Source organism: Anarhichas minor, unplaced genomic scaffold (genome assembly GCF_050575085.1).
Source record: "Anarhichas minor isolate MPS153535 unplaced genomic scaffold, ASM5057508v1 ptg000021l, whole genome shotgun sequence".
Taxonomy (NCBI): Eukaryota; Metazoa; Chordata; class Actinopteri; order Perciformes; family Anarhichadidae; genus Anarhichas; species Anarhichas minor.
In genome coordinates, this window is record NW_027466467.1 from 3,365,530 (window position 1) to 3,379,510 (window position 13,981).

General features: G+C 41.3%; 1 protein-coding gene across 1 annotated transcript in view; it reads right to left on the bottom strand.

Annotated features, from left to right (window-relative positions):
- flnba (filamin B a) overlaps positions 1 to 13,981 on the bottom strand; it is a 59,661-nt gene that overhangs the window by 17,004 nt on the left and 28,676 nt on the right. The window contains exons 12-25 of the mRNA XM_076095610.1: positions 12,934 to 13,070; positions 12,626 to 12,819; positions 12,140 to 12,253; positions 11,664 to 11,807; positions 6,049 to 6,172; positions 4,344 to 4,504; positions 4,160 to 4,250; positions 3,822 to 3,976; positions 3,457 to 3,574; positions 3,199 to 3,278; positions 2,896 to 3,081; positions 2,087 to 2,401; positions 1,764 to 1,881; positions 464 to 664 (exon numbers count right to left, since the gene is read on the bottom strand). Of these exons, the coding sequence (XP_075951725.1) occupies positions 464 to 664; positions 1,764 to 1,881; positions 2,087 to 2,401; positions 2,896 to 3,081; positions 3,199 to 3,278; positions 3,457 to 3,574; positions 3,822 to 3,976; positions 4,160 to 4,250; positions 4,344 to 4,504; positions 6,049 to 6,172; positions 11,664 to 11,807; positions 12,140 to 12,253; positions 12,626 to 12,819; positions 12,934 to 13,070 (2,138 nt within the window). The remainder of the gene's footprint in view (positions 1 to 463; positions 665 to 1,763; positions 1,882 to 2,086; positions 2,402 to 2,895; positions 3,082 to 3,198; positions 3,279 to 3,456; positions 3,575 to 3,821; positions 3,977 to 4,159; positions 4,251 to 4,343; positions 4,505 to 6,048; positions 6,173 to 11,663; positions 11,808 to 12,139; positions 12,254 to 12,625; positions 12,820 to 12,933; positions 13,071 to 13,981) is intronic.

Here is a 13,981-nt window from a genome sequence, read left to right on the forward strand (position 1 = left end):
CAGATACGGTCAGCGAATGTCTCATGAAAGACTCACTTGAGGTGCATTATGGGAAATGTAGGATTCTGTGTTTTTGGAGCTTGAACCAAATTAGGGATCACAAGTCCCCCAAATGTAAACTAATGTCCGCCTTTAAACTGTCAAATTACTAAGTGTGTATTTGCTGCTGAAAAAATAGTTTTCATCAGTTACTCATGATGAGTAAGTACAGTGAAGTTGTCAATATTGTGTTTTGTAAACATTGTGTTTCAAACAAAGAAAACAAAATCAAAATAAGCTGCTTGGATCTAATGAAGTGGATTTACTTTGGATTCAGGGCGTTAAGCAATTTTGTGTTGTCTTCTAAAATGTTATATAACTATCGTTTAACGGGATGTTTTTGGTATTTTGAGAAGACAAAAAAAGTAATTTGCCACCAAAAGCAAACGGAGCTACACAGACTGTTAGACGGACCACACCGCACCTTGTCCTTCCACTCCGGGTCCGAACACTTTGACCTTGGAGGTGTCGACGGCAGGATCCACCATCACCTTGGCGGGGAAGCCGGGGACGGCCTTGCCTCCGTACTTCAGCAGCAGGGTGTACATGCCGGAGGTCAGGGGGACGTAGGTCACCGCGTAGGTCCCGTCTTTGTTGTCCACCACCTCCGTCTTCGCCTTAACACCTGCAACAAAACAGTCCAGTTCCCACATTTATGTCACAGAACTGAAGACTGTCTGAATATCTTTAAACAGAAGAAATGTCACAAATTCAACATTACTTTGTGACCCTTCAGTCCCAACAAAAGACTATATACGAAAGACTACAGTACGTTATATTTATGGTAAATTTATTTTGTAGAACTTGATGTTTTTTGCCTTTTGTTTCAGTTAATTTCAGTAAAATATGAGACTGAGAAACCATTTGATTATTAGACGCACTGACACAGACTTGAGACCCGCAAGAAATAAAACAAGACCTGATTGGACTGAAGATCATTTGGACCTGCCTCGAATGAAAGGTCAGATTGTGGCCAACTGGCTGCTTAAATGCTTTGTGTTGATGAATTAATGAACTACAGATAATGAAATCCCTTAATTTAGTTATTTCTAGCAGTATCTGCTTATGGCTGCTGGACCGTACAGAAGCATCACTGTCCCAAAATATATTAAGAATATTATTTATTTGCTTTCTGAAGGAGACTTGGATGAGAAGATTGATCTCAGTCATGCCGGTCTGTTAGATATCAGATAACAGTAGCCAGTTAGCTTAGCTTAGCATAAAGGCTGTGATCAGGGGGAAACTGCTAGCCTGGCTCTGAAATCCACCTACCAGCACCTCTAAAGCTCTCTAATTAACACTTTGAATCTTGTTTATTCAATCCTTCCATTCCATTCGGGTGATTATGTGTCAGACAGGTTCTTAGTCCGGCATATAGCCCCTGGTGCAACTTAAACAAACAAGACAAAACATGCTCATTAATGAGCTTTAAAAGGGCTGATAGAGGAGAACCGTTTCCCTCTGGTTCCAGTCTTGTGCAAGTTTTCAAGTCTCTGCTTTAAAACCAAACGGCTTCTGGACTACAGATGAAAAAGACCCTCTTGACTAACTCTGGTGCATTTACAGCAATGTTTTTATTAATGTGCACGGTCCCTTATTAAATAAACCGATAGATAAATAAGGAAGGACCTATATCTCACAGCTAACAGACAGCCTCGAACCAGTATGTACAGCTAACCGTGTGTATACTGGTTACTGGTGAATGACAACAGTGCTGGCGTTACCAGAGGCTGGTGCGGAGCCAGTCGGACTGGCCGGCGAGGAGTCTGGTACGGCCTCCAGGCTGAGTTGACCCGGTCCGGCCCGAGAGCAGTCCACATTCACCACACTGGTCTCTCCAACCTGCACAGACACAACAAGCTGGTTCAGACTTTATACTGCGAGAGTCAGAGGCTCAAATCAGATCAGCTGGAGTAAATTCAGAAGCTTTGCTGTTGCAGTTCGGATCAAAACGCATCCACAAAAATCTAATTTAAACTGCAGAATGTTTTATCAGGTTTCTAAAAAGCGTGATCTTTAGCTTCCATCTTCCTCTCCAGACGCTCACCTTGGCTCTTTCCAGGCCCGACCCGGACGCCACCACCTTTGAGGGGTCAAAGGGCATTTGGACTTCGGCTTTGAACGGGGAGCCGGGGATGTGCACCTCCTCGAACAGGATGTTAACCAGGTATTCTCCGGGCTCGGTGGGCAGGTAGGAGACGGAGCAGGTCCCGTCGCCGTTATCAGAACATTCGATCTTGGCCTCGGTCGGGCCCTCCACCGTCAGACCCAGACCTCCGGTGCCGGCGCCCTTGGTGTCGATACTGAACTCTGCCGGGTTTCCCACCAGGCCTCCCTTCAGACCGGGACCGAACGCCTTCACCTGGAGGGGAGACGGTGATGGTGCCATGCAGATATCTTCTTATTACTCATTCTATTTTTTGTTACAATTTGTTTATCTTGGTCCTTTTTAACAACAAGCAAGTAAACAATGAAAGGTACAATTTCACAGTGTGTCATTTTAAAAAACACGTACATTCTTATAAATGTTTTTATTTTTACTTCCTCTGTATTCTACTTAAATACATATATATAGTGGGAAACTTATACTTTACTATTTTATAAAAATGTATTAAAATGCCATCGAGACACAGAGGACAAGGTGTATTGTGTTCAACAGGTATGCATGAAAAACAAAATTAGAAAAATTTAAATACGTTATTTTTTCTTTGGCAACAAAAGAGAAAATAAAATGACCAGAGAGTGTTCGAACTTTAAGGAATAGAAAATAAAATAAATATGAAATAGAGTTGGATCTTTAAGGTTGTTCTTAAGGACGTAAGGAAACATGTTTATAGAGAGAGATGCTGATGTTACCTTGCTCGGGTCTGGAGGCAGCTGGGCCTCCACGGGAAAGGGGCTCCCAGGGACCGGGTGTCCGTCGTAGGTCACGTTGACAGCGTGGACCCCTTCCTCTGTGGGGGTGTAATAGACCTGACTGATGCCTGCTTTAGCCGGCTGAGGCTCAATTATACACCTGACCGCCTGCTGACTGGGACTCAGCTAGTGACAAACACAGGAACACAATGAATGAAGTAACACCACAGTCTCTAATCCTGTGAAAAGACCAAGAACAACAATTGATCCCTGTTGTCAGATGATAGTGAGATAAACACTCACCACTTTCACATCCAGAAGACCTTGACCTCCTGCACCTTTGGTGTCCACCATGAACTGCTGCTCCTGATCGACCTCCGCTCCTAGAAAGACATTTATTCATTTTGTAAATGAACAAAACAACTTGTTTGTCCTCTGGTGTCTCCAGTGCACTTGAGAAAAATTATTCACAGAGAGAAATCTTTACATTTTAAATGTTTAACGAGTCACTTTACAGCTGGAGCTGCTTAGCTGGACGCACAGACAGACAGACTTTCTTACTTCCTTCCAGGTTGTCAACTATGACTTTGCTCAGATCCAGCGGGGCGGCGACGCCGACCGTGAAAGGGCTCTTTGAGATGGGATCTCCTCCAAACTTCACCGTGATCGTCTGCTCCCCCTGCACACGCATGCAACATGCAGATCCAACAGTTCAACACTTGTCATATTGTAAAAGTACAACCCGAGTACACAGAGGCGATGCAACGGCCATGTAGACTTTTTAAATTGACTGAAAATGTGGAGAATTTGCACGTTTGCTGTGTATTTAAAGCTGGGGCGTGTCGGACGTATTTATTATACAACCTCACGTGCTGCTATTTATTTGATGTACAGGTGGGTCTATAATGAGTGGGCATTTGGCGTACCTGTTGCACAGGTGTGTATTTGACAGTCTGGGAGTAGTCGTAGTTGTCGATGATGTCAAAGTCATTGACGGGGGAGGAGAAGGAAACGTCCAGCGGTGCTTTACCGGCTCCTTTAGTCAGCACTGTGAAATGAGTCGGCTTACCGCTCTCTACACCTGCACAGGGAGAGACAGAGAGAGATGGAGAGAGACAGAAGAAGAGAGGGAAGGAGTAAGAGAGAGAGAGAAAAAGTTAGAGAGGGACGGAGAGAAAGAGACAGAAAAATTGTTTTGTAGAAATTAGTAATTGGGCTACCGTGTGAGTGAGTGAGTGAGTGAGTGAGTGAGTGAGTGTCTCACCAGTACGAGCCAGTCCAGGACCCTCGGCCTTGACCTTCGATGCATCGTGAGAAGGATCGACTTTGATGCTAAACGGGCTCTGTGGAACTTCCTGTGTGGAAAAATTCACTCAAAATCATCAGAACAAAACCACCAACTCATCTTCACCGATCTGTCCAGAGATTTTCTGTGTGTGTGTCTGTACCTTGTCAGAGAACAGGACTTTAACGGTGAGTCTTCCAGCTGCAGGAGGCATGTATTTGACAGTGAAGGTGTCGTTGGCGTTGGGAATGATGTCAAAGTCCACGTCGGCCTCTTTGTCACCAACCATGTTGGCGTCACACTTGATCCCCACGCTGACGTCACCTGGGTGAACACACACACATTATTTGAACCGCAAAGAACAGAATAGCAGATTTCGAGCAAAATGCAGGTTCAGCCCGCGATGTCGCAACCACAATCTGATCACTAGATTTATGAATTAGAAGGAACACAATATATATTCTTTCAGTGTAAACAGCTGATGAGCTTTTTCTCTCTTTCTTTGACTGCCACAGGGGGGTGCTAGACGGTTTCTCCTCACTGCTGCTCTTTCATTTTATTAACTCATGTCCTAAACATTTTGCCCCAGGATGTTGCACTGCTCTAGACTCTCCAACGTAAACAATGAACCAACCATGCAGCACAAAGAAAGCAGAACCGAGCCATCAATCACAGCAGAAGGAATTCAAAGTATGAGAGGAATGAAGCAGTAAACTGTGTCAGACAAGAGAAACAGGTCAGATTCTTCAACCACCAGCAATCTGAAAACTCCTCTCTTCAGCATTCGCCCTGTTACCCCATAGCTTGTTCACCCAGGAGAAGCAACGTCAGCAGGTGTGTTCATACAGTTCTACCTCATGCAGGGCACACATTATTACTTCTTTTTATATCTGTTACTTATTTAGTCTATTACTCAAACTCTCAAAACAGAGTTGGTGATTATTGGAACAGTGCAAACACTAACAAAGCCGCTTTTGATGAGTTTGATTTTGTTTGTCGAGTATGAATGAGGTGTGTTTTACGATAGTTCCGCGAGGTAAAATGACCGTTTCTGTCAATGGACTCTGGTAGCTGTGAGGAGACATCTAACTCTGTGTATTAAGGTTTTATTTCAACCAAACCAGAGTTTGTGATTGTTGGAACAGTGAAAAGGCTAACAAAGACGGTTCTGTTTAGTTGTATTTTGTTTTGTTTGCGTTTGAATAAACTGCGATACAACGATCAGCGAGGTGAAATTACTGTTGTCTGATGGAGTCTGCTGGCTTTGAGGAGATCATATTAATTGTAGGTTTTGTACATTAATAAATGATAACTGCCAAAATTCCTGTTGATTCGATCTATTATTAGACATTAAAACAAGAGTTAGTATGTAACTACAATTCTATGAATTATATATGTCCTCAATATTTATTATCTTGGCATTAACACAAATACGTTTGAAATGCATTAACATGTAAAGGGGGCACGTGAAAGCTATAATGGGGTTTGCAACGTTGCTCTTAAATGTATTTTCGTACTTTTGTGCATGTAGGTGATGAAGTGTGATCTTGTGTGTGTGTGTGTGTGTGTGTGTGTGTGTGTGTGTGTGTGTGTGTGTGTGTGTGTTTTGCTCAGGAAAGTCAAAGTGATGGATTTCCCGTCAGGATGTTTCTGCCTTGAGATCATTGCCAACACATACCAGGGAGAAACGTGTGTGTGTGTGTGTGTGTGAGAGAGAGAGACAATTACTCACATGATATGAAGGTTAATGTTTGTCTTCACATTTAAGTGTGTGTTTTTCTGACAGATGGAAACTGCTTTAACACCAAATAAAACTGTCTGTGGGGGATTTCCTGTCTTAATTATCAGTGTGTGTGCGCGTTTCTTACCGTCTCCGGCTCCTGAGCAGTCCACGGTGAAGTGTGTTGGCTCGTTGGCCTTCAGCCCGGTTCTCTCCACTCCAGGACCGAACACCTTCACCATCTTGGGGTGGCTGCCTTTACCCACGTTCACCTACAAGCATCACCACAACAGGAAAGCACATCACTTATTTCAAAAAGGTTATTTAAGGAGATTTCCTTCCTCAGATCCTGCTGCGATGTCTAAAGTATCACAGCAGTTGATTTGTTTTTTGGTATTTTAATTATTACAGAGAATGAACACTTAATATGGAGTGCCACAGGGCTCCATCATGGATCCCCTACTTTTCAGTCTTTATACATCACAGTATGTTTCACTGGAGCGCTTATATACGTCAGATGGGTTAATTGTACAATACCTAATTAAAACAGAAGAGACACGACATCGTAGTTTAGCTAACAATAGGGACATTTTTTACTTTAAAGGTTCAGCTGTCTGTCCCGACTGACAGCTGAACCTCATCTTCATATTAACAAGTTTGTACTTTTTCAATTCAAAATAATTTGGGGGGGGGGGGGGGCGCCTATATTTAAACAAGAGCCGCAAGACAGACCAAGAATAATAGATATCACGTCTCTAGGAGGCCCTGAAAGTGCCACGAGGCTTGTGGTACTTTGAACCTAAGATACGTATTGTATTGGCAGCTATTGTTTGTCAAAAGTGTTCAAAGTGAACAGATCTGCTTTAGTTTCTACTGCAGCAAAACGATTAAGCTACACAACGTTAGCTCACTTTCCAGCAGCAGCTTCAGAGGCTGCAATAAAGAAGTGATAGTAGATAGTCAAACTACTAAGTTGTATGCCTAAATAACAGTTTGTAAGAGTGATCACTTCATAATAAATCAGAAAGTGCTCTAGGTTTTCTTTCATATTTGCTCAAGACACGTTTTGCAGCACACTGGCTGAAAAACATGCAGCAAGAGGTTAATTGTATAAAACAGGGGATTCAAGTCCAGACAAACCCTGTAGGGTGGAGTCAGTAAGCCAGTTTTACCCAAAAAACATTAGAAATTGAGCTTTATCGTATTTTAATTTAAAGAAAAACAGTTAAACACAATTAAACATAATTATCACTTACTTAACACAGTTACACAATGTTTTATGTACACATGTAGTGATATTTATGGTCAGTGTGGTGTGTTTATTTAAAGTGATGGTGAGATCCTGATGAGCATTGTAGTCACTTATTTTTCCTCACAAACAAAAAGGCACGAAAATAAGTCTAACAAAGAAAGCCAAAAAGCTTTATGCAGTTTTTGTATCTACTTCTACATTTTCGGCAAGTTTTAAACGTGTTTCAAAACGACTTCCATTTGCAACACTACAATTGAAACTATATTGAGGATTATTAAATCTTTATTTCTGTAGTTAAATATAATATGGAACTGAAACTTGAAACACACCTTTTAATGACTGGGGAAAATAATAATTATATAACAATACTCAAAGAATAAAATAAAAACAGTGAGGTCATGCGAGTCAGCAAACTCTAAAGCAAATGAACCAAACAACACAGTAAAACATTTCAATGAAATATCAGAATTTATTTTTAAACCAATCTAACTTCCACTTATGATTTAAGTGGATAGAAATGATGTTGAGGTTTTAGTACAGCTGAAGATTAAGGAGTTTCATTCAACATGTTGGTTACAGATGCACTCTTGTTAGACAACACAATGTAATCCTTAAAACAAAGCATGCATTGCATGGATGCATGCACAAACAAAACCCATTGACTAAATTAACCTTTGGAAAACAATCAGGAATGAAACTCCTCTAAAATATTTACTTTAAGAGTTACCCAATCATTATAACATAATACACATCTTAAAAGTCAACCTACAGCAATATTTAATAACTAGAACTCAGTCTGGGGAGTGCAACGCATTTCTCCAACTTGAAAATCTTAGAAGCATCGATTTGAGTTTGTTTATCAGCTGTCTTCCAGGTTTGTGATTAAAGTTAAAGACCCAAAAGTTTGATCTGTCAACCTAACTTCAACCATGGATGTGTTCATTGAAGATGTAGATTTGTGTACTTCTGGGGTTTACAGGAGAGTAGCATGTAGCACGCTAGTCCAGACAACCCAACAAAGGTACTGCTCTGTCAGCGACCGAGCTAATTTATCTGACCGGTTTGTTGGAGAGAGCTACTTGTACCATTGATTCCTGTTTCACAACTGACTGCAGGTCACGTTTCTTCTGAGGAACAGTTCACACAGAGCAGCTTCACAGCACAAATTCACATGTCAAAGTTGAGCTCAACAAAAAAAATAAAAAATAAAAAAACTTCTGGGTGGATTTATTTTACTTCAGTTTAACTGCAATAATCTGATTTTAGTCTTAAAATTTCCAGGTTTTACAGTCTCAGTCTCTTTGCCATCAAACAGAACACTTTTAAATAAGTCCTTGTCATCAAAGGTAAATATTCTGTTTTCAATACAAAAGAACAAAAAACAAAAACTGCAGTTTGGAGCGGTTTTCTATCACAGCCTTGATTTATTATAGACAGCTGGAGTCAGGTCAGGTTTCCACCATGAATCTCGCTTTACCCTCCCACTTTTTATGAAAAGGTGTCACGGCCGTGTGTTCCCAGCAGTATTGAGTTTTTGGGCGTGACTGTTTACTTTCTATCCATCGACTGTATCAACATCGAAGTTGGAGAAAAGGTGCAGTTGGTGCCTTCAGGCGGCTGCAGCTCCCAACAAGCCTGCTGATTCATCACAAATACATCAGCTCTAAACTTCTGGAATAAAACGTTTTAGACGAGTACGAACTTCTCTGGACCAGTTGAAATGATGTGTGGACCAGTGCAGATACTTGCATCAGGGCAAGAAGAAACACTAACATTTCCTTATGTTGCAGAATGTTGTTTTTGTGTCTACGAATGATAAGGAAAGCGTTGTACAAATACTACGAAGCAGGTTTCGTATCAAGTTTCTAAGAACTGCAACCGCTATCTTACAACTTTTGGACTTTGTACCTCCGACGTCTTTGCCAACTCCTGAGGTCTGTTGGCTTTGTCATGAAATTCCAAACAGCACACAATCACATATCCAGACACATCTAAGGCCAATTGAGAAGTTTCTCATGAGTTATTTACCCTGAGGGCGGAACTATAAAAAACGTATACCAACAGGGAGAAGGGAAGACAGCTGATAGTCAGAAACCTCACGGTGATAAGTACAAGTGCAAACAAATCTCTCTAACGGTGATTAAAAAATAAATGAAAAAGGGTGGTTACAGTGCAAAGATGACTGGTTAGTGCATATCTCAACTGTTAAATGAAAACCTTTTCACTCCGTTTTAAACCAACAGGCCTCCGAGTAGACTTGCATTAAAATGAGGATATAATAAGGAGCTCAATGAGGTTTCATTGTTCAATAAGAACTTTTCAAATACAGGTTGTTTTTACTTCATGAGTTACACATTTGAAGTCAAAAGGTTTTCATTCAACTTCATAAAAAATATAAATCCCATGCTGTGAAGAGGACAGCAGAGCTTCACTTATCTGAACCTCTCACGCTTAAAACATAAAAATTCAAGTTTGTGCTTTCCATGTTTCACAAGCTCCTTTTAAGCAGCTTCACCTGGAGGTTTGGTCATACTCGGCAGGTTTTAATACCATCCGATAAAACCAGTAGGAGAGCAGCAACAAGGCCGTGATCCCTCACCGGCTTCCCACCGGCATATACACTGATAACTGTGTTGGATGGGACAAACAAGGCGGAGCTAGTTTTGCTGGGAAATTCATTTTCAACATTTGGGCAAATAGCTAGGGCAGACTCAAATTTGGCTGTTCAATACTAGACTTTTTTCATTTAGACTATCCCTCGGGGGAAAGTTTCTGGGTGAAGGTGGGGCCATGGGTTTTACAGCTCCCCTTACCCAGAAGGCTCTGTTCCCGGGGCCTTAGTGCGTCTTGGGACTTTTTTGCAGCGTCATCACCATTTTAATCCATAGCTTTAGCAAGCGTGCTCACCCTGCTAGAATATTAAAATAAAATGCAACGCGCACTGACTTGATAACTTTTTTTTAAGGAGGACCTCCAGATTTTGGATTAAGTATCTCGTAAGAAATAAGGAGTGTCAGATTAAGTAGACTACAGATGTTTAAATGTGTCAGATACATATTTAATCAACATTTAAGTAAATATAAGTATCGGGTCGAACTCATACCTACCTACTTAAAAGCATTCATTAGATAGATAGTTTTAGTATTTCTAGTGCCTACTTAATTACGTTTCCCTTGTTGCAAATTAAATCACAAAAGCTCTTCACTGGTTTGTATCTTGGATGACAAAGGTTCAGATGAGTGAAGTTCTAGTGTAGATCAACCAATAACAAAAAAAGTGTTAAAGAAATACATAAAACAAAGCGGGTTACATGGACAGTGGTTACAGTGCAGAAAAGACTGGTTAGTGCACGTGGTGGTTAAATCATCGTCAGTAAAATCTACATAAAAACAACTTCAGTTAGATTTAACTCTAAAAAAGTTATGATTAGTGAAGATGTAAAAAAACAAAGCAAAGCTTGTTACAGTGCACAGACAAGTTACAGTGTGGGTAATAAACTACGATGACATATAAAATATGAAAAATAATCAAATAGGATTTCTTCAACATACGTTGCAATTAAAATATTTGATAATATAGTGGACATTAGTGATAGGCCGGCATGGTTCTTAAAAACAAAACATTTGTGTGGTGTAAATGATGCGTTTTTTCATATCAGAAAATGGTTTCAAATGAAAGTTTGCAGTTCAGAGATTTAGGAAATAACTAACACATATTTAGATGTCAAGTCACTTTGGCACATAAACAGCTGAAATAGTTCCAGCATGTAACTCCGCATAAAACCACAAATTGGCATTTTTTTCCATCTCTGTGTACAGAATAAGTAAGCGAAATACAACGCGTTAATTTTTGAGCTTTAGAGACGCACTTAGGTGTTTTTTTCCCCAGCTGTTTCCAGTCTTTGTGCTAAGCTAGGCTAACCATATATCCTGACTTCAGCTCACTTTACACACACACGCAAGATGGATGTTGATCTGTTCATCCAACAAAACGGCTGATTTCCCAAAATGTGGAACTATTCCTGTAAGATAACTGAGCTAACTCTTGAGTTTTTTTAGAGCAGAGACAAGAGATTAAAGACGGGACATTTTACTACGTTGTCCGTGATGGAGACGCATTCGTTCATTCCAGTAGTTTTCTCCTATGGTATTTAATATTGAAGGAGTTTTCTCACCAGCACAGATTTCAAATAGTGTTGTTTATAATAAGAATTTACTTCTGTGATTTGTTCCTGTGCAGCTGAACTAGGAGATGTACCTCTCCTCTGTGTATGTAGTGATGATGATCAGAGGCTTCTTTTTAATTGTACTGTTGGCATCTTTACATTTTGACTGCACCGTCTGAAAACTTTCCTCTCGAACAACCGACTCTGATTGGACGACTTTGACGCACTCCGTCTTAACTAAAGCTTCTGACTGGATGACTTTAGCACGTCCTGCCTCAACCGGATCGTCTGGTTTGGACGGGACGTCTCTTCCTGTTTTAACAGGGAGCTGTGATCGGCTGCTTACCCTGAAGGGGCTGTTGGTGACGCTGACTCCTCCCCAGGTAACGGCCACGGTGTGTTTGAGAGAGGAGGTGGGCGTGTAGGAGCAGGAGTACAGCCCGTCACCTTTACTCCTCACCTTCACCTCCACAGGAAGTCCCTCTGAGTCCTGACAGACAGACAGACGGGAAGACAGAGAGACAGTTAAGATGGTCAAAGCTTCCGGAAATAAAAACTAAAGTCCAAACATGTAGCTGAATAGACTACAAAAGACTAGTCGATTCATCAATTTATCAAATAAAATGAATAAATAATGGAAATAATCGATATATAATAGTTAGTGAGAGTTTTTTGTAATAATACTATGTGACAGAAAGCTGTAAAAACACATAAGATGCTATGAAACGTGTGGATGTGAGCATCAACACACTCATTAGTAAACCTTTGTAGGTGGTTGTGTCTGTGTTGATGATTTGGGACGAGAGGATTTATGCGTCTTACCTGAGCCGTGATCTTCAGAGGTCCTTTCCCAGCATCCTTAGCGCTGACAGTGAACTCGGCAGGTTGGCTGACCAGGCAGCCGGTCTTCTCAAGCCCCGGACCGGAAGCCTGAACCTACAACCACACAACCAAAAACTAACTATTAGAGATTATTGATAATTATTATCGGGTGCAAATCCTGCCGTATTTTAATAGGTCGGCATTGAGTGAAATAAAACAATTTCAGAATGAGTAATGTGCACTTTCCCTGGTAGATAAACGAATGAATAAATAAATACAATATATATACAAAATGAACTAGGAGAATGCTCCACATATCAGTTTCCACCTTAATGTAAATGTGCCAGAGGTTAGCTCATAAGATAATCTGTGTATCTGATTTCAGTATCGGACCAATATCTGATATCATCGATGCATCACTATGCATCCTATTGGGCCAATCACAGCGCTACTGGCCGACATCCTGTTTGTTTGTATCTTACTGACCTTCTCTGGGTCACTGCTGTTGTTGTCTGGGACGATGTGAGCCATGAAGGGGCTGTGTTCGATGTCCTCCTCATCACAGGTCACGTGGACGGCGTATTCTCCGGCCTCCATCGGCCAGTAACGGACATCACATGAGCCGTCGTTCTGGTCCTCGCACTCGATTTTAGCCTGAGAAGGTCCCTCAATGGCAAAACCTGAAGACGCCGCAGGTCGGATTAGATTGAAAGGTGAAGAGGGGCGATGGCGGCATTTAATCCGATGTGATTCCAGTTTAAAATCCTAATAAAAAGTAGTAAAAATAAACCCACCAAGAACTCCGACATCGGTGCCGACAGACTCCACCACGAAGGTGGCAGGTTTACCAGCAATGCCTCCCTCCAGGCCAGGACCCCAGGCCCTGATCTGCTGAGGCCCCGCCTCCCGACCCACTGACACATCGAACGGACTGAAAAAGAGAGCAGAACTGTCAGAATGAGTAAAACCACACAATCCACTGCTCTGTGGTAATAACACATGTATAGTATGTGTATGTGTGTGTGTGTATAGAGGGAGTAAGACCACTGCATGAGGTCATCCTTGAGGCTGTCAACACACACAAACACAATTCAACAACTTCAGTGCCTCACAGGGCTGTAATCCAACCTTCAGTCGTTACTGGCTCCAAGAGTGAGTGTGTGTGTGTGTGTGTGTGTGTGTGTGTGTGTGTGTGTGTGTGTGTGTGTGTGTGTGTTCAGATGGAAACTAGCTTCACGCCAAATAAAACTGTCTGTTGTGATTTACTGTCTTCATTCACACAGAGAGAGAACCTTTGCTTTTTTTTCCCTTTTACTTTCAATTTTGTCTTTGTTTTCTTTTTCAAACGTTTTCCCCTAAATACTCTTTCTACCACTATTGCTAATAATAGTAATACCAATGTAATTATTTATAATGTGATTATTAGTATTATTCAAACTGATTTTTTGGTCCAAATTGTATTTGTTGTAATTTTTCTGCAGTGTTGGTTTTTAGTACGTCCCGCTGACGTTGGAGCTGCCCTTTAATTGCCGTCAGTATCCGTGTGAGAGAGCACTAAACAGTTTGTCACATCGCTTCCTTTCCAGCAGCCAAACGGGCATTTTTAAGCTCCCAGGTCTGAAAGCAGCTTAGCCTCATCTGTGATTCCAGCCCTCTGATTCAAATTATCTGTAATGTATGAAGTACTGAGGTCAGCGGGCCACCTGCTGACAGTCTGGACATTCAACATCACCACATCTGGACCCAAGAGAGAGAACCGGCTGAATGCTAGCCAGGCTAAAGGCTTACATGCCTTTTCTACAAATAAGTCCAAATATCGTCTTTTGTAAAATAAAAAACAGA